The sequence below is a fragment of the Neolamprologus multifasciatus genome, chromosome 23, assembly GCF_963576455.1.
Source record: "Neolamprologus multifasciatus chromosome 23, fNeoMul1.2, whole genome shotgun sequence".
NCBI classification, from domain to species: Eukaryota; Metazoa; Chordata; class Actinopteri; order Cichliformes; family Cichlidae; genus Neolamprologus; species Neolamprologus multifasciatus.
This window is the reverse complement of record NC_140460.1, coordinates 28,673,241-28,697,349: the sequence shown is the minus strand read 5'-3', so window position 1 is coordinate 28,697,349 and position 24,109 is coordinate 28,673,241. Positions and strand designations below refer to the sequence as shown.

Sequence of the window (24,109 nt, the reverse complement as noted above, 5' to 3'; positions counted from 1 at the left end):
AAATAAGCCAACAGAAATATTTCTGTTGGTATTTCTATTGGTTTTCATCATCTAAATGTGATACAGGTCTCATTGTGATGGCAGGTTAGCGTAACTAAGTAACTGTTGTCACCCCCAACTGGTCACAGGAGATGTATGGCCCCTCCCTGAGCCTGGCTCTGCCATAGGTTTCTTCCTGTTAAAAGGCATTTTTTCCTTCCCACTGTCACCAAGTGCTAACTAATAGAGGGTAGTTTGATTGTTGGGGTTTTCTTTGTATTGTTGTAGCATCTTTACCTTACGATATAAAGTGCCTTGAGGCAACCACTAATGTGATTTCATTCTACATAAGTAAAATTGAATTTAGTTGACAGAAAATTTGGTTTTTGAACTATATCGAGAAAACCTGATTAAACCAAAGTATCACAGTGATTCTGTGGCTCCATCCATGCCACCAAAACCCAAAGCTCTTTGTCCATAGTCCACACTCGGTTTTCGACACAACCTGGCAAACTGAAAGTGCCCATGACTTGTCTTGGTCGCCATTTTTATGCTAAAATAAGCAAAGTACACCTTTTTTTCCACAGAATCTGTGACGGTTTCATCTTGTTTGGATGTAGTGAAACATCCACAAATATAGCACAAGAAAACTTGTCAAAAAACATGATGCAATGAGCAAACATGAGGAAAAACAAACATTACTTTTTGAAATCATTAAAGAACAAGTGTTAGGTTTCATATAGCAAAAATGACGCAGGGGGGCAAAATCAAAATTGAATACCCTTTATTTCATTAGATATTACATGTGAGTACTTTCTTGCTACCGTTTAGTTTGGTCTGCAGAGCTGAGGACCATCCACTGTCGTTGCTGGAACTAGTTTAGCGAACAGACGGGCTGAAATTACATGATTATGTCATAATCTTGGATTTACATGGCTAATAACTCTGTACAGGAACAGGGACATATGCAGTCCATAAATTCCACTCTTGTTCCTATGTTTATGCACAGCACTCCTGCGATTGCAAACACGGATAGATTCTTAAACATGGGTGCAAGCAGTAGGCCCGCTGAAAAGCTAACCTGAATTCTGATTAAAATGGCGCCCATATGTACCTTGTGAAACATGAACTCATCTGGCTACTGTAGGAGATGATAGAACCATCTGCCCGCAGCAGGTGCTGCTTGCCTGTAAATTCTGCAAATAAAAGTGTCAGTGTGGAGGGCCATTACTTGGCCCATCAATCAGCCAGAGACTGGAACAAGAGAGGATACAGACAGAGGCTTGTCCAGTTAGGAAACAAAATATAGAGGAAGAATAGAAATGGCAGACACTGTTATATCATATCATGATAGAAAAACGGCAGTATGACCCCTCAGAAAGAGGAAGTAGAAAGCAGGCAGTCAGAATTCCCTTTCCCCCCCTCTCTGCTACTGTCTGTAAGATGCCCTTGAGCAAAGCTTTTATCATTCAGGTGCACAGCAGCCTGCATCAGAGGCCTGCAATGGCTCAGCTCACAACAGGCAGGAGTAACTGTGAGGGGATGGCTTCAGGTATGACTGGATTTTTGCTAGGGAAATATGCGGATTATAAAACGAGCATAGAGCTTAGATAAAAAATATATTTTAATGGCTCACAAACACAAGAAGGTACATGATAACAAAGTTCCGTCTTGATGTCCATGCTTCCAAAACGCCGGCTCCAGCTTACATACCCCAACTCCGATCATCATCACATGTTTCCAACAACCATCAGCGTTGCATGCTTGGCGTGTGCTGCTCATTAATTTCAAAGCCAACAAATCTGATGAGGCAATCAAACACGAGTGTTGCTCAAATCACATTACAGCACCGAGCGTCCCGGGCTTTCCGACCGGAGGCTTGTGGGGAGCAGATAAGCGTCTAGCATCCCCGCGGCCATCTCTTTATACCTGTTAGTATCCCAACGTTATCAGCGCTTTCCATTTTACAGTCTGTTGACAGCAGAGACAGTTAAATATGCTCACACTGATGCAGCTAGTGTGGTGACAGGCCATTTGCTTCACAGATGATCTGAGAAGACAGGAGTGCAGAGCGTGATGCCCTGTTTTCCACGCTCAGCCCTGCCTCCCCTCTGTGCGTCTTTACAACTGCATGAATAGCTTGTGGAAATTTTCTGTCGAACAGCTCTGAAAATCTGCATAATTATTACTATCAGTGTTATTACTGATTTCTGCTGGAAGACAATGACCGTCTCTTCTAAATGTTGTGCGGTAAGACAATGATCACTACTGCGGCACTGTGATTGAATGACAGCTTAATCCTGAAAATCACAAAGAAGTGACCCTTCAGATGGAACCGGGACAAGCGGAAAAGCTTTGTGTCCTCCTTGGCAGTGAGAGAGCAGCTGAAAGAAATACCAAAGCAATCTCCTCAGCTCCTGCACAGGGTAGATTATTGATAAAGGAGGCCTCTTGGTACCAAAATTAGCTGAGCACAAGCCTAAACACTCAGATTCCCACAGCACCTGGCATTGGGGTCTTGGTAGAAATTGATTTAGGTCTCCAGGGAAGTAGATAGCAGCAGAGTAAAAGGCTGACCAGGGAAAGAATCTCACTGGTCAGCGTGTTTATGTGTGCCGCTTGGTATCAAAATGATTGGTTATATATCGACTCTGTAATGTCTAGCCACTGGGAAAATGCTGGTCTACTGGGACGAGGTATGTGGCCCTCCCTGCTTTGGTTATCTGAAGAAAACACGGAGAAACACATTAGCTGCTGGATCTCGGCTGGCTACCGAGGTTGCTTTTGTAGCTGTCTCCTGTCTTCTGCAGCAGCCAACACTTGTTCTGGCTCTCTGCCACTTAAGTCACATGGGAGGTTAACCACACACCTAAACACCCATTTATCCACCTCCTTATTTGTCACGCCAGGAGTCCAGGTTCGTTTCAAATAAGAAGAAAAGAGCTCTGCAGTAGGTGTCGTTATTGCTGTTTGTTTTCTCCAACTGTAAAAAACCCCCAAACTGGTTACAATATTGAATACTAATAAAGTCATAATTGTTTTTAATGACGCTTAAATTTTTTTGGAAAGTCTTGCTGACATGATTGTGCTAGTGTCTTCAAATAACAAGCAATAATTTCCCAAGTTTTAAGAAAAATACAGCTTTCTGAATGGACATTAATGAGACCAAATGTTTAATTGACATTTAGGTACCTCTCATATCTTTTGCTTGAAAAATTAGAAATCTGTGAAGCAATCTATTGAAACCTGACAAAACTACATGGAAATAAAGTGTATAACTACTCTTTAAGTAGTCTTCGGGAATAGTTCTCCAGGCTTCTTTAAGGGCAATCAAAGCTGCCTTTTGTTCTGTTCTCTGTCAACATGATCCCACACTGCTTCAATAATGTTGAGGTCCGGGCTCTGGGGAGGCCAATCCATGACTGATGGTGTTCCACTTTGTGTTTTTTCTATACAGGTATGCTTTTACTGCATTGGCAGTGCGTTTAGGATCATTGTCGTGCAAAAAAAAAAAAAGATACTTTTCATCTGCTGTAGATAGTTTCTTTTGTTTAGGCCTGGCACTTCTCTTTTGTCCTGGACTTTTAAAAGGACACATTACACAACACTCTGAGACACGGCAAGTTTTCGTCTAATAGCTCTTTGCTGGTGCAGGAAATATTTGCACCAGCAAATGCAAATAAAATATATATTTAAGGGCCTGTCAAACTGTGTTAGCGTTGGCATTTTGAATACATTCAAATAAAGTCAACTCCAGAAACTGGAATAAATTATCTGTTTTAGTGACAGGCTGCTAGATACAAAACTAATTCTTTCCAAGTTGTCTGTTATGTGTAGACACAACACTGTTTCATTCCTTGAGTTAGTTTTTGTATGCTTAAATGCCAGTTTGTTAAGCGACTTAACAAACTGGCCTCAAAATAAGTAAGGAGTAAAGAGCCAAAGTCCAAAGGAAAGTTGTCAATGACTTCCAAAAAACCTGAAGAACTATTGCTCAATACCACTTTAAAAAATGGGTCCTTCGAATCAAGATATAAACAAATCAAGGGTGACTCAAGACTTCTGCACAGTACTGTAAGAAGGCAATAAATCATGAAGGTATGTTATGAAGGCTGTTAATGTTTATTGATTGCTTGGAGGTACACTACTTACTGCAACTACTGGTCATATTGTGAATAAACACTAGGCAGTGTTTAAAGATGGCTGATGTAGTGTAAAGTCTAGCAAAAATATATGATTTGAGCTACCAATGCCATACGCCGCCTGGTGTGTACCTGTGAGCACTGGCAAAAATGGTGGTATTTGACTTCATGGCAATGCAAACAGTTTCAGAGACCAGTGAGATGATGAAAGATCATCTATGACGTTTGAAGTTTGCACAGCAGGTCCATGGGAGGTTAGCATTTTATCTTTTGCTGTCATAGCTACTAAATAAATAGCAGAAATACATAATCAACCAGGTTAATGCACTTGACTAGTCAGTGGAACTTCTTCAAAGACTGAGGTTCACCTATTTCTTGATAAAAGGTCCAACGTTTTGCAGTGGGCTCCTTTGCAACTCTCCCTCAGAGCCTCATTGATATGAATAAAGGGGCTGAATTTTTTTATTTAATGGCATGAACGCAGCTTTATGCTGTGAACCCAATACTGACACTGGGAGTCATTTCAGTTTGCAGTTTCTGCATCATGTCCCTGGTAAAGTAAACAGTGGCCACACAAGTACTGGACACAAAATATTTTACTTTTAAAGAGATAAAATAAACTAATCTGGATATTTTAAAAGGAAAGTTTAATTATGGTTTGTAGATACTGTGTTAGTAATGTTTTTAATGTAGCATGCATTTTTTCCAAACCATTTCCTCAAAATGTATAATTACCATCCAAACCAATCTTCCCATTTGGTAATAATCCTTGGCTTTCTCACCTTATTGTCTTGCCAGTTTTCTCCAGTTCAGCAAAAAAAAACCCTCATGCTTCCTGTTTTCACGGGTCCGGGACTGCATTAGCAAAAAAACAGCCCATTAAAGTAGCAAACTGTGCATGAGGAATAATTAAATGATGGAGTTTTTGGTGGGTGTTGTTTTTGTTTTTAAAGGTACATGCAATTAGCACTGTCAGTTGCCAACAATACTATTTGTACCTGGGATGAATATTCAGTGTGGCTATTTGCACCCATGTATAGTACAGTGTACAAAGCACGACAGACACAAGCATCTACCGTAGCAATGCCATTTTCATCCACACACACATTGCCAGAATGGCTTTCCAAAATATGATTAATGTTGTGAAAGGGTTTATTTTAGCCCAAACTATTTCTACAAGAATCATTCATATCTCTCAGTTTATCCATTTAGTCATTCATGTTTTGTTTTGCTTTTCCTGACCTCTGAGATCTTCAGGTCTTCCGTCATCTCATGGTCTCAAATAAAAATTCCACTGAATGTCATCTTTATGGAGTAAGGTTAATGAAAGAAAATGTGATTAATTTATTCTTTTGTGTATTAATAAGAGCTCTGGTAGAGGACCCGAGCTTGAACGATAAACAGACCACCTGCAGGACAAGTGGGAAATTTATTTGATATATATTCATTCATTTTATAGAAAGTCTTTATTATAAAATTATTATTTAAAACAGGACCAGCAGCCTCCTTAAAGGTTTCTTGTTTAAGTCATTGCTCTTTCCTAATAACTTAAACCCTTGCATATTATTCGTACTTCATCCCTTCACAGTATAATCCTAGTCAACTTTAACCTGGGCCATAAATATCCTCACAATAAGTGTCTAAACTGGACTTTGAGCATTAATAAATGGATGGTTAACCCTTTGTGAATATTTCATACACTGTTCCAAAAAATAGTAATGTCAAAGTATCTTACTGTATATTTTACAGTTTTGTACGGTCTTTCTAGGATATCATTAAATTGACATAAGTAGACTGTGATCTTACATGTCAAAGGTAAAATAACGTAACAGCTCTGTAAATATAGTAAAACACAATTTACTTGTTTTTTAAATATATTTTTTTGTACATATGCATATTTAGATTGTAAAAATACATCCAGAAATGTATCATAATTTCACGAATATTTGTCTGTTATGTGAGACAATGATCTGTTAAATTCAAATGTAATACTATGGAAAAATATATAAAATGATCGAAAATTAATGAGAATAATCAATAATTAAAGGAGTATTTGAATTATAATTTTGCTGAAAATTTCATGTCACCTAGGTCTGATTCAATAATTAAGAGGTAACAAGTGAAAATATAATTAATAGGAATAAAAACTAAAAAAAACATATTGTGGCGTGTTGGGGGAACAGCTAGTTCTCTCCCATCATGCCTTGGGACATGTGCTGCTTAGATGTTCTTGTTTTATTGTTTATGGTTACGTTACTTTTAAATGTTATCTTGAATGTTGTGTTTATGCTGTGGTGCAGAGTCACTGACAGTTGTTGTTTTGTAGAGGGAGTGCTGTACCATGAGTGACTTCTGTTGTGCTGTTGTTGAACCTTGAGGCACATCGTAGCACCAGCCAGTGCTTTAATAAAGAGCTCCCCTACCAGCTTGGGGTTGGATGACAAGCTCAATCTCTCTCTGTGAGCTTCTCTGTTAAGATTCCTTTGCATGCCACAATGTAAAACATTGCACGGCCACGCTGTGCTAATTATAAATTTTGAACAAGAAATGTAGAGTTAGGAATTGCAATTAATATAAATCTCAGAACAGAAATAGGCCTCTGCACCTGGGGTGAGGGTGTGGCCATGAAAACAATGTGACATGCCATTGGATGTTGGGACACATAATAACATGACGCTAAGCATCGGCCAATGAATGTGAACTAACAACAACCAGGTCGCGGGTATGGCTGCGACCGTAGGAAAAAATCCTAATATGAAGGTATTTTACTGCATTTTACAGTTTTGTTCTGTTCTTCTAGAATATCATTAAAGTTACGTAAATAGACTGTGATTTCACATTTCAAATGTAAATTAACGTTAAATCACTGTAATGTAATGAAACATAATTTTCATGATTATTAAATGTATCTGTCTGTACATGAGCATATTTAGATTGTTAAAATACATTCACAAATGTATCATGATTTCACAAATATCTGTCCGTTATTTGAAAGATCGAACTGTTGAATTCAAATGTAATGCCATGGAAAAGCATATAACATGATCCCTATAAGCTTGTGTTACATCACATAAGTATTGTTATCATTGCTAGTTATGGCGATCGTGGCTCAAGAGTTGCCAATTCGCCTTGTGATCAGAAGGTTCCCGGTTCGAGCCCCGGCTTGTACACTCTCCGTCATTGTGTCCGTGGTCAAGACACTTCACCTACTGGCGATGGCCAGAGGGGCCGATGGTGCGATATGGCAGCCTCGCCTCTGTCAGTCAGTCCCAGGGCGTGCAATCCATTATTAAGTTAACTGTATATTTCTGTACATTTACGTATTATGATTCATTTTGCCACATTCATTGACCTTGTTTATAGGTAATTTCATTGTTTGATCACGTTAAAATATTCCTAATTTAATGTCTAAAAGCACTTGGAAAAGGCAGAATCCCATGTAAAATTAGCGCAACAAACTCTATTTTCATTACTGAAAATGACCGTATTTTTATGGGGAGTTATTTTCTGTTATTTCACAGTTGTATTTTGGCGCTCCAGCTGCCGGAATATTACCGTTGTTTTAGGATTTTTTTTTAACTGTAACTGTGCAGGGGCGGATCTAGCAAAGCTTTTGCCAGGGGGCCAGGTAGAGCATTAACAGGGAAAGGGGGGCACAAAGAAATACTTTTCTTTCTTATTCTCATATAAAATATTTACCTTTTATTAAATAGTTATCTGAATCTTACAACCAAAGTTTGTATAATAATACACAAGATTGGCTGTAGGCCATTGTTAATCATTCAGAACACTGTGTAAAAATAAGTGAACGCATAAGTGAATAAGTGAATGCAAATAAGTGAATGCAAAAGTGCATAAATATTTATTTTACGTGTTTGATGTGTGTGGCGGGGCGTGGTCTGCAGTGCCGCTGCAGGGGAGGTGGACCCAGCTGAGTGGCATCTGCAATCACGCCTCTCAGGCGTAAAGTCTGTGCTCTCTCGGCTGTTTTTTTGGTGTGTGTCGGGCTGTGAGATGAAAAGCTACAGCCGGCTGTGTGGGTACAGCAACCATGTGTGAAAAGTGGTCAATAAAGTAATGCTACAAAGCATGTTCATGCAAACATTGTCGGGTCTGCCGTGGTACAATGGGACTTCTGCTCATGAACCTCTGTGCACAGCGTCTACAAATCGGGGCTGTACGAAGTCACCTCATCTTTACACAAAACTGTAAGCTGTCATCTGTGAGGTGTGAGCGGTGTTTGTTTTTACCATAGTTCATGGTGGAGAATGACTGCTCTGCTGAGTTTTGCTCTCTGTAGCCGTATGAATGGCAAACGACACTGATTAGCAGCGGCATAGGCACACTTAAAATTTCTTCTGAAATTTTCGTTTTCTAGTTCTCATTAATTTTCGATCATTTTATATATTTTTCCATAGTATTACATTTGAATTTAACAGATCCTTCTCTCACATAACAGACAAATATTCGTGAAATTATGATACATTTCTGGATGTATTTTTACAATCTAAATATGCATATGTACAAAAAACTATATATTAAAAAACAAGTAAATTGTGTTTTACTATATTTACAGAGCTGTTACGTTATTTTACCTTTGACATGTAAGATCACAGTCTACTTATGTCAATTTAATGATATCCTAGAAAGACAGTACAAAATTGTAAAATATACAGTAAGATACTTTGACATTACTATTTTTTGGAACAGTGTAGCTTCTGTCAGCCGCTCCCTTATTAACAAAGGATCAGCACAGCAGGGTCTTCATATTTGATCTTGCAAATATGTTGGATTTTTAGTTTCAAATGCCAAACCTGATGGAACAAACAAACTGTACTTCTGGTGTACCATAAATGGCTTCTTCACATATAAAGTGATATGCACAAGATTTACTACAAGGTTGGGTGCATGGCCAAACATTTTTGTCACACTAACCGCTTCTGATATATGTGTACAATCTGCACCTGCGTCCTGTAATTCTTCATTTTTTAGTTGTGCAAATGTACAGCAGTTGTGAGTGCTCCCCGGACGGCACACTTGGACTGCACTTTGTTTTGCTCTATGCAGTAAAAAAGCATTCATGCGTGCCACAGACCATAGGGAATAATGGGTTTCAGAGCACAGCAGTGCCAGAGTAGCAATGCATCTGAAAGAGGCTTTATGGTGTTTTACTGTTTCACTGTTTCAAGATCGCCCCCGTGACCCTCCAAAGACCAGCAGGTCTCTGCCTCAGTGGGAACTTGGGCAAATGTGGTGGGGACAAAGAAAGTTCTCAAGGCAGTGCCGAGGTTTTCCTTGACTTCTGTCACCGCTGTGCCATAACAAACACACACAGACACTGCATGTACAGTTTCACAGTTTCCCTGAAGAAGTGCCTAAAACCACAATTATCTAAAATATATCTAAATAGGTATGGAGCAAACTTGAGTCAGGTTTGCTCCAGATCTTTTGACTCTGTCAACAAGTTATCCAAAACTTAGCTGATGAGCTTTATCGGGCATGTGGGAATGTGGTGGGATCAGACATTACTGTAGCCAGCAGCAACACCATAGCCGTGTCCCAATTCCTAGACCGCATCCTTCAGAGGGCGCATTTGAAGGCCGATTACATTACAGCCAGGCGGCGATGGCTGCTCCAAATACGTCCGACAGGGAAGGATGGGTTGGGTGTATCCTTCGTGGCCCAACCTATCCCAGAATTCATAGCACGGCCAGCCACTTCCAGTTTCAAACAATGGCAGCAGCTACTTAGTTTTAATATTACTCTTTCTGGGTCACAAAATAAACTTTTAACATATTTTCAGGCGAGAATGTAGCTGTGTAAACTTCAAATATCTGCTCGATTAATCAAGACATCACATATTTGCAAAAGTGCTCTGACGTTTTTGGAGACGTCTGTTACCCACCAGCTCGATAGCTCACTAGAGCCGGCGAGAACACCGGACTCCCAGCACATCGTTTTCAGACCCCAGGTCTTTCGCCACTCAGGTTTAACATGTAACATATAAGTCAGCTAGATAACTAAAAAATGTTAATGTTTGACTTTTTCATTGTTTTATTTGTTCCTGAGTAAATCGGTTTGGCTGAGCTGGTGATGCAAATCTGAAGGCTAGACCGTCCCATTTCAAAGCCTTCCGGCCTTCTCGGTCTTCAAAGGACCCGGCCCACGTAGACCACAAAGGCCGGGTCCTTCGAAGGATGTGGCCTAGGAATTGGGACACAGCTCATGACTGTAGACAGTAGACTGGGTTTCATGTTTCTAAGCATAGCTGGTGCGTCAAAGTGCATAACATCTTATTCCAAAGTAATTAAAGTGACTTTCCTAATAAAAAAGTAAGAACAGAACTCGCAAAAATTACGTGCTCGTGTTGGATCCCACCGAGCTGACTGCATTTCCTTCGACTGGAAAAGTTGTACAGTTTGTGTATTGCATTAACAGCTGTTTCATGGACCAACATGGAGTTGGTCCATGTCAATCAAATGTAATTGATGCACACCTACACAGCCACGCGAAGCAGAGCAGCTGAGTTTTCTTTTTCATTTTTACTTGAAATTTGTTTGGAGAGTTGGAAATCTTCTTCTATAGGCTGCTCCCTTCCCCACTGTGAGCACAGTAGATCATCATCTGCCTCCTTCTCACCCTGTCCCTACTATTCTCCGCTGCCACACCAACCACAAATTACGATCTAAAGAAACCGCTTAGAAACAAAGCCATGCCATGTATCAGTGTGGAAAGGCTTAAAAAGGCATTTCTGAGGCGTTTTGAAACGACTGAAATTGATAAAGTTTCAACTGAAATTATTTAAAAGAAAGATTTGAGATCAGACATGAATAATGCAAAAGCACTGACATTCAGCCAATATGATAAAAGGATTCTTCCTTCAGGCTAGCACGTTGACTCATAGTTGACCTTATTTTGACCTTTGCTTTAATGTCTTTAAGAAAAAAGAGAGGTTGTGATCGTTTGATATAAAGAATGTGTCTGGCTTGTTCTTCATGGCAAACTTTTCAGAACAAGAAAGACAGGCATCAAATACACAAATCACTTCAACTCACATTCTTTTTGTCTCTTTAAAGAGAAACGTACTCATTGCTGCTCTCCAATCCGTGAATCAGCATACGACACAATTGCCTCTCTGCCCTTTCTGATCCTTCCTTTTATCGATATTGACATAGGCTTAATTCATTCGGTGCTATGTGGCGACTGAAAGGTAAAAAAAAAGTCACTTTACTTGTTTGCGGGTGGGTTTTAGTTTCACTGAGTTTTCTCTTTTTCTTGTCTCTCACTGTTTCTCAGTTGGCAGAAATGCACGTGAATATGGTAAAACTCAGGCTCGGCGTGGCCGCCTGTGGTGAAAAAGGCCAAAAGAAAGCAGCGTGTGACACAAACACCTCCTCCCGTGCACTTTGACAGCGGATGGTGGCAACTTATCTCCCACCTACATCTACAATTCTTTTTCAAAGCCTTTTCCATTCTTCTCACTTCTGAGCTCTCCACAGTGAAAGCTCCAACTTTTCAATCTCTGCCAGTTTGATTCCATTCGCCTCGGTTATTTTCCTGTTTTTTTTCTGTCCCACCGAAGCTCGTATTAGACTTCAATGCCCCCTGGATGCTCCTCCCAGTACGTGTATCTAGTCCCTTTGCTGTTAGCTCCACACTGAGTGTGTTGGCAGGACAGAAGAGGCAGTCAGCAGGGGACGGCCTGGGCTGCCAGAGTGTGCCGCCACCCCACTGAGCCACTGGCTCCCACCATCGGGTTTTCTGCTATGTTGATATAACGTTCAGAGAGGACAATGAGAAGGAGGAACGGTAAGCCAGGAGCATCCCCCCCGCCCCCGTGTGGATTGAGTCACAGTGGGGTCAAAGAGTCCCTCACCATATGGAGGTTATGGATTGTTTTATGTTATCTGTCACAAAAACAGACATTCATGAGCAATGATATAAGACTCCCCCCGTTGCCTCCAAACAGTCACAGATGCATAATATTAAAAAGAGACCCTTTATGGTCATTTTCAACCTCCTCCTTTTACTTCTTTGACTTTTGCACCATCATCAAATCAAAATAATGCTTGTTTATCTGATACTGGGCTGTAGTGAAGTGAAAGCCATTTTATCTCTTCTCCTTTTAAGGTGTATATGATATCCTCATGTTGGTATTGTTCCTGAATGATCATAATAACATCGGTCTAGGATCAGCATTGCTACTGACCAATCACATTGCTGCTTTGGAGTGTTGAGGGGAAAAAATGAGGAATTTGGTAAGCATTTAAATTCTTTGTTAATTCATACAGTATAATAAATATGTTATCAAGTTAGGTTTGCTGTTAGCCAAATTTAGATCACCCAGGATGGTTTGATAGTGAAGCTTTAGTTAACTTCTTGGCTAATGCTAACTGAAAGCTCGGACAATGTGATTGGTCCAGTGCAATGTTGATCCTAAACCAGCTTTGTTATGACGTAGGAAAGGAGTGTCAAACATAAGGCCCGGGGCCTAGAATCAGCTTGGCAAAGACTCCAGTCCGGCCTCACAGGATGACTTTAGAAAATGTGAAGACGGGCTTAACTTTGTGGACTGTTAAATGTATTTTAATAACCTTTACAGCGTTTTCTGCTGATAAAGAACTCTCCAACAGCTCTTCATACTACAATAGCAGTTCCTGATTTTTCACTATTGACTATAAAAAGTCTTTTTCTTTCTCTTTTTTTTTTACAGTGGGTCTACAAAAAATGAATTTTTTGTGAGTTCAGTTTTGTAATTACAGGACATAATTGGGTCAGCTTGTTTGTCTGTATGTTAACAGTCTAGTGTTCACAGTTTTCAAGATATCATTTTCGATGTTTCTTTGATGGTCGACATCAATAACAGCTCAAGCTCATTTAATTTTGGTGAAAATCGAGTCAAGGTCAAAATCAATTTCTGCTACCAGTTTGTTATGGATCAATAGACCTTCGGGCACATGAGTTTGGCTAAGCATTTGAGCTTGACCTTCACAAGGGTTCACCACACAAGGTAAAAGTTGACCCTAAAAATATTCTCAACAAATCATATCACGTAATAAATTATATGAATAGAGAGAGCTGTACAATACATGTTTTGTTTTTTCAATATGACACCCTACATCATCACAATAATGCCATAACACACTGAGGTCCTCATGTTGTAATAAAAGCATCAGCAAAAGCAGGTTTCAGTACAGCCCCTTGTCCCTTGAGGCAAGTTGGCCTCAAGTGGTCTGGTTTATTACAGTTTAAGCCCAAAAAGTTGTGCTGACACATTTCTTTTGTTTACTGTAGCAGCATTTATATATGACTGAGGTTTACTGTTGGAACTGCACTTCTTTTTCTTATGTTAAACTGGCTTAAATGTGTAGTTAAACATTGCACAAACAAAAAGGGGTCTTTGACCGGTCTGGCCCACTTATGATCAAAGTGACAGGAACAAAGGATCAACACAAACACACGGATATCAGATCGTGTTTTCTTTTAAAGCCAACCTTTCTTCTATTTGGCTCTCATTCTGCACTCATGACATCACAAAGAGCAAAAGGAGGGGAAAAACAGTCTCAAAGAAAGAGTATGGAGAAGTTTAAAAAGAATAGCTCGTGCAGGTGGGGTGGGTGTCATGCCATTTGTGTACCTGTGCAGATGAAGAACTTGGACTCTCCGACACTTAACTCCACTTTGTTCAAGGATATAGACACTTGCAGGGCGGCTGTAAGAGAACAAAGAGAGACAGAGGAAGAGCGGATAATGGATTAGTTATTGCAAGTGAGACTACAAAACACAAAGAAGTTTCACATTTGTTGACTGGATAGACATAATAATAGAAAATTGTTCCCAAAACGCATCACCTTCCACAGCAAAGTGGGGCGTTTCTGTCCCTTTTAAAGAGATTCTGTTGCATTATCTGTTTGCATCACTTGTGTGTCGGGCTTACGTGCATGAACTCTTGCCGTATAAAAAAAGCGCTCCTCAGACGTGTTTTTGGCTCGTTCTTGTATAAGAGGCATTGTCAGAGCTGAAAAGAACAGTTTATATATTCTTATTCAACTTTAACTGCTTTTCAAAGTTTCCGTTCAACAGAACAACAGACGCCTATTCCGCTGCACAAAGCTCAGACACAGATTGGCTTGATACCTTCTATTAGGCACATGGCTGTTTGTGACAAGCTTGTCAGTCAGCCTCACAATGAACGGGATTCCTTTCAGCCTGAGGTAATGCTATTTGCTGTTATCTCTCTCGACAATGGTATATGAATTGAACAACAGTGCAATGCGGGATTTTAAAAGCTCAAAACGAGCAGAAATCGGCAAATAACTCAATAATGCTGGTGTTTTCTTTGCTCGCAAAACTTGTCATGCAAGGCTTTCTACACCCTCGCTAAGATACACCAGACTATTGTGCGGGGGTTGGGGGTTGGGTGGGCAATATGCTGCCTGGAAGACAGTAAAAACTTGCAGCGGGCGGCAGTGACAGAGGCAAAGTACAATCAGAGGCCATTTGTCTGTGCTGGTCCATTGTAAGTGGCACTATAATACCACACAATAGGCGATCCAGTGAAAGTTTTTAAAGGCTGCAGTGAAAGGCAGGTATCTGATGTATGTGAGACTGTGTCAAAGGAGGAAAACGGGAGGAGGAAAAATAATAAAATAAAGCAGGATCAGAGATGCAGCTCAACAGCACCGTGGAGCTGAGTGTGTCTACATGTCTAATGTGATGAGCGGTGATTGGCAACTCAGTGGGGAGAGGGTCAATTTTAGGCCAGGGCCTCTCGACGCAGCAGTAGTCACACAGCATCGTGAGACATTTTGATGAGTCTGTCATGTCTCAGCTCCTCGTTCTCAGCCCTTGGAGCTGCGAGTCTAGTTCGAATCAAAATCAAACCCCACACAGATACAAACACACACAGGCGCACACAGGCACGCAGATGAAGGCTGAATAATACTCTAATGGATGTTAATTCTCTCTATAACACTGGGAACTTAACAGGGCGGCTGTCAATAATTGAGGAAATGATGCAATGATTAGCTGCAGCTTCTCCGGGGAGAATGACTCTAACCAACAGCAGCGCCACACTCAAGCTGCTATCACTGGGAGAACTCTGTCATAACTGGGTGCCACCTATAGATGGCAGTAAAGAGGCACTGCCACATTTCCATGGTGGGGTTAGAGGAGCAGCTTTCAATACATTTGATCGTTTCTGCAGTGCAGCTCGATTGTTACAATGTCAAATAGTCAATGGTGGAAGTTCAGAGACTTAGTGGGCTCATTCGTATTGGGTGGATTATTTTCTTTTGGTGTTGCACAATGAAAATTCAATAGAATTCAATAGAAAGTCCATTCCACTTGCAGAGTTTGAAGCAGAAACAATTACTGTACCGCTTTCACACAGAGCTATAATTTGTATAAAGTACAGTTTTTGTGCTTAGTGTCAACTAACTTTGGACTCCACTGCTAAATAACAGAAGCTAAAGTTTGAGCATGTTTGGTTGCTTCACCAGCATCTAGAATTCAATTTTTTAAAAATGTTTTTCAGCTCTGAGCAGTTCATTTGCCCACTTTGTGCCATCATTGTGGCAGAGGGAACATCCATCAACAAGACACTCAAAATAAAAGCCACGTGACACCTGTGAGTACGTTTAAATTGGCCACTAATTGCCTGATGTGAAAGCACAGTACACTTCAAACATACGTGTAATTAGTCTGGAGTATAGCTACACACACCGCTACTGTCTACACACACATATACACACACACGCATTGTTTCAAATGGATGCAAATGCTATTCTTAGGTTGATTAATCATGTCTATTTAACCCTGTGCCCTTCCGCACCACCTGCCTTTGACTTAATGCAGATTCCAATCAGTGCTTCTAGCACTTTAACGGTTTTCAATTATTAATTGATTCTGGTCTGTTCTTGCTGTATGTGATTGATCACATAATAAGTCGCTCATAAAACTCAGTGGGCAAAAGAAAAATGGCCTGATTTTTTTTTCTCCCCATGCTGCTGGAATCGTAGGTGTGAATCATATAATTAAGTCGAACCTGGGGAACATTAGTGTTCAGTTGGCATTTTTGAGCTAGAATGCACAACATAGAGTCCACATGGTGGCTATACATTGACATTTTAATGAGAATGCTGACGGGATTTGGATTATAGCATGGGATGGGAGAATTTGTTTACTCAACACTGTCTCGCCTGGAGGGGACACAAAGAGACATGCTATTTATATCAATTGTCAGGCATGGAATGTTTTTCGGCTGCATTCAACCGGCTTATTACAGAGCTTGGGTCAATACGTTATGTGCCTGGTAGCAATTATCAGCTCCAATTATTAGCTCCTTTGAAAAGCTTTGGAGACAAGCAAAATAAGACAACAAACAAAACCATTGATTGCCATTTGTAATGTGTCAGAGGTGGTCAATACTATACATGACTCGCCAGCTTTCCTAACAACAATGAGACATGATTAATTCCAGCATCAGTTATGGTATCTGAACTCGGCAACAAAGGTGAGAAAAAGCACAATGTTTGCCTCAGAGTTGCTAGATTAATACACACAACTGGCTGGTCATAGTACTCAGGAGGGCTACTGAAAAAATACAACCTAATTTTAAAAAATGAATCATAACTTTCTTGTGAAAAATTAAGAACAAATTATCCTCTCCCACGTATAGTGTTTGCCAATACCCTCCTAAAGATATTTAGAGGGTATTGGCAAGCAGAGGATAATGGGCCCAGGTACCCATGTATGTGACACTAATGCAACAATTTCTTCTTGGACACAGCTGCACCCATGCTTGGCACTGAAATGTAGCATGAAGCTCAGGAAAGTTGAGTAGAGTAGAAAAAGCTCCACTTTGGGCACGTGGCTGTCACAGCCTGGATTCATGTGTGACTGTAACGGCTCATTATCTCACAGAGAGATACCTGTAATAGCACAGTAGCCCACATGTTTGCATTCAGTTTGTGGGAGTACAAAGACTTGATTTTGTCAGATGCATTCAGCATTTAGGATAGGTTTTGCAGACTGAAAATCTTTCTTATTTGGTAAATCAGATACCATCCATCTATCTATTTACTTCCACTTATTCAGTTCAGAGTCACAGGGAAGTTGGAGGCTATCCCAGCTGTCCAGGTGCTGTCCACCCTGGATAGTTCAAAAGTCTATCAGAAGGCTATCACAGAGAGAAAACTATTCACGCTCACTTTCACACCTTTGGCAAATTTAGAATTGCCAGTCAACCTAACTCAAGTAAGTCTTTGGACTACAGGAGCATGCTAAAATAACCAGAGAGAACTTCAGAAAAGACAACTTTTAAGCCTTTGAGCATAAAACAAAAAGACAAGAACAAAAAAAAACAGTATATGATTTGCAGTTGTTTCTTGTTTTTAATTATTTTTTTAAAAATCCCACAGCTCTAGCTCTTTAGGAGTACAGGGTGAAGGTTAAATGGTTTTCAGTACAGGTGCTTGCCGAGGGTCAGTCAGCGAGGTAGGTCTGCTAGTGCCATGTGAATTATAGAAAACTGTCATCATATGGCAGAGCAAAGACACTGAAAATGGATGAAAATTCAGCCAAGAGAGCATCTGAGAGAGCGAGGGGTCATACAGAACACGAGTGAGTGTTCTTTAGCCGTTAAGTGGTTGACTCGAATCACTTCGAGTGCCCCCGTCCATATTAACCACATCTACAGCAAATAGAAAAACAGAGAGATTGCTTTACAACTGCTGCTAAACACAGGGATGCTGCTGGCATGTTAGCAAAGCTTTGTAGTGAAGTCCACAGTTTAATTGAGCGTGTAAACAGCATGTGTAAATTACAGTGCAAGAAACAGTGACGGAGAAATAAATGCTAAATTAGCCATGTGCTTGTGTTGCTCATGCTAGGCTAATTAGCCAAAGGGAGATGCCATGGGAAGGCCTGGTTAACATGAAGACCATAATATTAAAAATGTGTTGAGGTAAGGAGCTGTAGGCAATAAAAGTAGGATTCATTACAAGAGTGGGCAAGTTATTTCACAAGTTAAGTTTTACAGAAGCTGCCTCGTGCCTCAATCACCGGATTTCTCAATGGAAGTGATTAAGGTCAGCCGAGGAGGAGCTGACTGAGCTGGCCTTGTGACATGATTCAGCGACATCTGGAAGCGGTACAACAGGGTGCAGGAACTTGCCAGCAGCTAAGTTGGTGTGACTAAATCTAGAGCAGACTGAAGCGGGCTAAACGCACCGTTGCATTTAGCAGCAGGATAAATCCAGTCTTTGATTGACAGAGTGGAGAGTGTCCAATCAGCTGGAAGCAAGAGAGAGGGATGTGATTCTGTAATCCTGTACTCAATAAAAAAAAAGAAAAGAAGAAGAAGCCCCATTAAAGCCATGGCCAAATAAATGCACCGCAGAGAACGTGCTTTTGTGTGTTTGTTTGTGCGGCTGTACATATAAGAACGCGTGGGGGTATATATGTGGTTTGGGCCTTTACTTCATTGTGTGTGTGTGTGTGTGTGTGTGTGTGTGTGTGTGCGCACAGGTTTTTTTAAGCACACAGAGCAGCGAGGGCCTGAGGCAAAAATGCTCTGCTTTAATTGTGTGTGATTTTGTGAAGACATTGAAGGGATTTCTTCCCTTGAACCACGGAGACGGCGAGACAGACACACACACAACGAGTGGGATAGAGCGAGAGCGAAAGAAGGAAGGAGATAAAATACTACTTACAATGTTTTGTATTCACCTGAACCTGCATGTCTTACACACTTCTTCAAAGGCGTTAACAAAGGGCGACAAAAAAGGTGTTTGCGGCAGGAAATCATCGTCAAAAACACTAAGCAGGCAGATTTTTTTTTAAGCTTCAACGTCTCTAGGTGAGCACTGGCACACGGGACTGAGCGATGGTGTGAGTATATGAAAGTAAAGACTATGATCTGGCTCTTACTTTGGTACTTTCGGCTCCTGTTTCTGTATTTTTATTGGTTATTGTGACACAGCCCCCCCCCCCCCAAATTAAGTGACATTAGGTCATTGTGCATACAATCTGCACAGCATTATCACTTTTTATTATTTGAACCTCAACCTGGGTAGGAAAAAAACAACAAAACAAATATCCATGTTCTTAATATATACATCTCTGTCAAAATATTTAATATATATCTTGACAGAAACGTTGACATGACAGGTCAAAGGTGACCAAAGTTGCCCTACTGGATAGAACAAAGCAGGAGTGTCAAACTCCAGGCCTCAACAGCCGGTGCCCTGCAGGTTTTAGATGTGTTCTTGATCCAACACAGTTGATTTAAATGTCTAAATTACCTCCTCAACATTTCTTGAAGTTCTCCAGAAGCCTGGTAATGAACTAATCATTTGATTCAGGTGTGTTGGCTCAGGATGATATCTAAAACCTGCAGGACACCAGCCCTTGAGGCCTGGAGTTCGACACCCCTGGAATAAAGTCTGGTGACTATGGAGACCATTTAGTCTACAGTAATTTCACTGTCATGTTTAATACACGGACTGCTAATTATATAGCACTTTTGTGCTCTGGGCACCCAAAGAGTGTTTTACTACAAGCCTCATTCACCCAATCATGTTAGCAGTCTGGCTAACATTTGTGCACACCCTCACAAGGATGCACATGGTTCAGTATCTTTCTCAAGGATAATTTCGCATACTCTTCCAGTAGATAGGCGTGCTTTACTTCCTGAGCCACAGTCCCCCAAACTACTTTGTTCTCCGGCAGACTGTTGCATTTAAATGATGTCAGTTGGTATTAAGGACCCAAAGTATGCAAAGAAAATATCCCCCACACCAACACATCACCACTAGCAGCCTGAACTGTTGATTGAAGGGGGAATGGATCCATGCTTTCACGTTGTTTATGTAAATTTGTGATCCTACCAAATCTCGCAACAGAAATCAAGACTTATCAGACCAGTTTGTGTTTCTTCAACTTTTAATTGTCCAAGTTGATAATCCTGTGTGAACTGTAGTCTTAATTTCCAGTTCTAAGATGAGAACAAATTGTGAGACCTGGTGCAGTCTTCTGCTACTGTAGCCCGTTGACTTCAAGGTTCAAGGTGCTGTGCATTCAGGGGTGCTCATTTGTATACCTTGATTGCAACAAGTGGTTAAGTTACCATTGAAGCAGTTGGCCTTTATAATTTTTATCCTGAGGAATGTTTCTCACTGGATATTTTTGCTTTTTTCCCAACATTCTCTGTAAACACTGCAAATGTTTATATGGGAAAAACTTCTAGAATACTTAGACCAGACTGTCTGGCACCAGCAAATATGCTACATTCAAAATCACTTAAATCACCTTTCTTCACTGATGCTCAGGTTGAGCAAGAGCAGGTCATCTTAAACATATTCATATGATTGAATGCACTGAGTTGCTGACATGTGATTGGCTGATTAGATATTAACAATTGAAGCTAGCTCAGTATGGGGATCTGGTGGCTCTGTTATGCTGTGGGCTATGCTTTACTGGCATGGCATGCTTTGAGTCCACTTGTGGGACTAATAAAGGTATATCAATATCAATATCAATATCAATATGAATAGATAGCAGAACACCTGGCACCCTCATTGACATTGACCTGCTGAATTACCTTGACAGTCACCAGATCTGAACCCACAACAATGTGCACAACATCACAGTCAACCACAGTCATCAAAACACACATGCATTAATATTTCTTGGAAAGATTGTGTTCCAGTAGAGCAGCAGTAGTGGAGATTTAATGCCATACTGTGCAGCAATCTTTTGGCAGCACAGGTGACCATGTCAGTTTCTCCTGTCTTAGTGTCAGTTGGCAGCCTTTTATTATGTAAGAAAGTGAAAGCATTTTTGCTGTAGGACATTGACAATGAATAAGCACTTGATTGAAAGCAAAGCAGTTACCTTTTACTGGGAGCACTGAATGCTGGAAAAGAGCTACATTGCAACGCTATTACAAAGATTAATTTCCTCCAGTGCAGCAAGAACACTTTCATAGTATCTGGATCTTTAATTCGCATAATATAGCAATGCTCCTGTGAAATACTTGTTGCCAACTTTGCCTATGGATTCATCTGAAGTTGTTTTGAAGTCTGTCAAAACATACCTGTATGTCTGCCAATGCTGCCTCCCTCAGTCCCCTGCTCTATGTATCTGTCCCTCTACATAACAAGCCTGCTTTCATGCTGCAGAGGAGAGGAGAGAAAAGGAGAGCGTCGGTTCTACTCAGCCAACCATATCCAATCGTACCGACATACAGGCTCAGGCCACGTGTACAGTCTCAGGCACAACCCACAGCTACCTATTATCTCACCACTCTCCCGCACACCTTCTCTGTATCTCTGCTTTTTGCTCACTGGCTGCTTTGCGATTTAGGTTCCCATCCTTAAGCTGCTACGCATTGGGCTGAGGCGGCCGTGACGGACCACTCACGCTCTCTCTGCAGTCACGGATGCATACGTGTTATGCGGCGACATGCAAATGCACAGATGCGTTGTTTCAGACAGATGTGAAATCTTCTGCTAATTAGCACGAAAAGGCAAGATGATCTTATCTAGCAGGTGGCCATAATAGCATGTTTTGCTCATTTCACCACCACTGGCTCTCTATCTCCCTTTGGCCACTAGGCAGAATGAAACACTGTTTGTGTTCATATATATGGGTTGCTACAGTTTGCCTCTGGATCTTATTAACAAGGCCATTAGCATTACAGTAAACACCATACACATACTGCCTGTCATTAAAAGCTTTGCTGTTTTCCGGTCTTATTGCATGTTGGTTTTTGTGGCTCACATTGTATCAGAGTGGAGAAAATATGCAAGCTGCCCTTGGGGCACTTGCTAAATGAACACCATTGCTTTTAAAGAAAGCCCTAAGAGCACTGGCATGACATTTCATCAAAGTGATATTTCTTAAAAGTACAGAATTACTTTACTTCCTTCTACCATAATTTTATATTAGCCCCCCTAACTTTCTTGAGCTACTTGCATTTATTAGACCCATAAATATTTTAGATCAGAGCTCTAAATACTAATGAAGGTAGTCTTTGTGATTATGAAAGACACAAACTCTTTTTGTCAAATGCTTTTAATGATGATAGAGCCTAAGGCAAGGTCGATAACAGGTCAAACAGCTCCCATGTTCAGGTTGTGTCGCTCCCAAAAGGAAAGAGGTGTCTGCATTCATTAGGTCTACACTTCTGTGATAGAAAATGCAACTTGTCACGTCTTTGTCACTGGAAACAATGAATTCGAACAAGAGAGGAAGCTTGCTCATAACTCAGAGATACTTCAGCAGTGGCTGGATCATAACAGATTCTGATTTGCTATAAATCTTGTAATTAGTAAATCAAAATGGGCAGCACAGTTGTGTGGTTAGCACAGTTGTGTGGTTAGCACAGTTGTGTGGTTAGCACCATTGCCTCCCAGCAAGAAAGTTCTGTGTTTGTCTTTCCATGTGGAGTCTGCATGCTGGATCTCTGCGGCTTCCCACAGTCGGTAGGTTAACTGGTCATTCATATGGAGACAAATTTCAGAAATTGGACCTGTGACATCTGAGATAGCCTCCAGTCCAAACCGCAACCATGAATTTGCTAAGAGTAAGAAAACAAATGATTCAGTCAAAGATTATGCATGTTTTCAGCTGGGTGTTCTTTGCCTATCTCAACAACTCCTCATACAATCTACATCAAATTTGGCATTTGACGTAGATCAAGTGCAGTTTCATGTTTGAAACATCTCTGTAACTTCATAATAATGGCCAGTACCATTACAATGGCAAGTGCAAATTATACTGCGAAAGTCAAAGGATCTTAAATGCCCCCTCAAAAAGAACTAGTAACCTTGGTAAAACATTATATTCTTCTGTATTTCTTAACCAAAATTCTCAAAACAACTGGTCCAGAAAACTCAGATGCCCTCTTGGATACAGCACTCCAAAGAAAAATGTGAAGGGAAAAGTGACAGAAAGTCAAAACAAGAAGGTATGAAGTTGCCTTATGTCAGTCTGAGAAACTGTAAGACAACAATAGTAATATTCCTAAAGGACCATTTGTTCCACAAATCAATCACCAAACTCGTGAAGCCAGACAATCGAGGCTGTGTCAGAGGGCAGATGAGTTACCAGAAGGAAAAGCACAGAGCCCCAAGTGGCAAGGCAATCACCAGCTATGATAGAAATAAGGGGAGTCGAACAACAGGGCTCCAATTTGAGTTTTCAATTGTTACCTTGCAATCAGAGTGTCTAGATGTCAAAGGTGATGGCAAATGTGGGGAAAGAGACTCTCCAAATGACATCGGAGTGCATCGAGAAGCAACCAAAAGCAGGTCGGCATGCAGATCCCAATGTTTAGAGCATAAAATCTCCAGCACATAAAAATACACCACCGCCATCCCAAAGTACCTCTCAGACAAACACGCTCTGGTACAACCTTGGTATTGTCTCATGACCTTTGTCTCCCTTATCCTCCATCACCAAAACGATTTCTATTCCAGATTGTGCAGTAAAGTGCAGCCTCACACTGTGACAGAATAAATCCAATTTTCTTGGATATTGTGTTTGTATTTATGGAAACATAAGGGGGGGAAAAAGCCAGCCTTTAAGCATAGGTGCAAGATAATGCCCTTATCCTCATTCCCTTTCTCAAAACAGAATCATGCTCCACTGGAAATTTTACAGAAGCTCTGACCATTTCAATGCTATTTCGTTTCTTTTTTATCCCCCACTCACTCAGCACGCCTGAGTCCTGTGACTAATCTATTAGCCTTATATTTTCTTATCTCTGTCACCCTACCATTTCTGTTCCTCTATTTCCTTCCTTTATCCTTTCTCTTCTCATCGGGCTGCAACCTGTTTCTCAACATGGTGGCATCAGTGCGCTTCAGGGATTGGGGATAATATTCATGCCTTACCCAGACATGATAAAAAAAAAAAGAGAATTTTTTCCATTTTATTACACAAAAAAAAGCCAAAAAGTTCTCAAACAGTGTCAATCAAAA

The 24,109-nt window shown here is 40.7% G+C and overlaps 1 protein-coding gene across 3 annotated transcripts in view; it reads right to left on the bottom strand.

The window, feature by feature from the left end:
- Nucleotides 1-24,109, bottom strand: part of ncam2a (neural cell adhesion molecule 2a) — a 401,748-nt gene that overhangs the window by 126,164 nt on the left and 251,475 nt on the right. For all 3 annotated transcript variants that reach the window (XM_085152561.1, XM_085152559.1, XM_085152560.1), the window contains exon 2: nt 13,759-13,833. In XM_085152561.1, the coding sequence (XP_085008687.1) occupies nt 13,759-13,833 (75 nt within the window). The remainder of the gene's footprint in view (nt 1-13,758; nt 13,834-24,109) is intronic.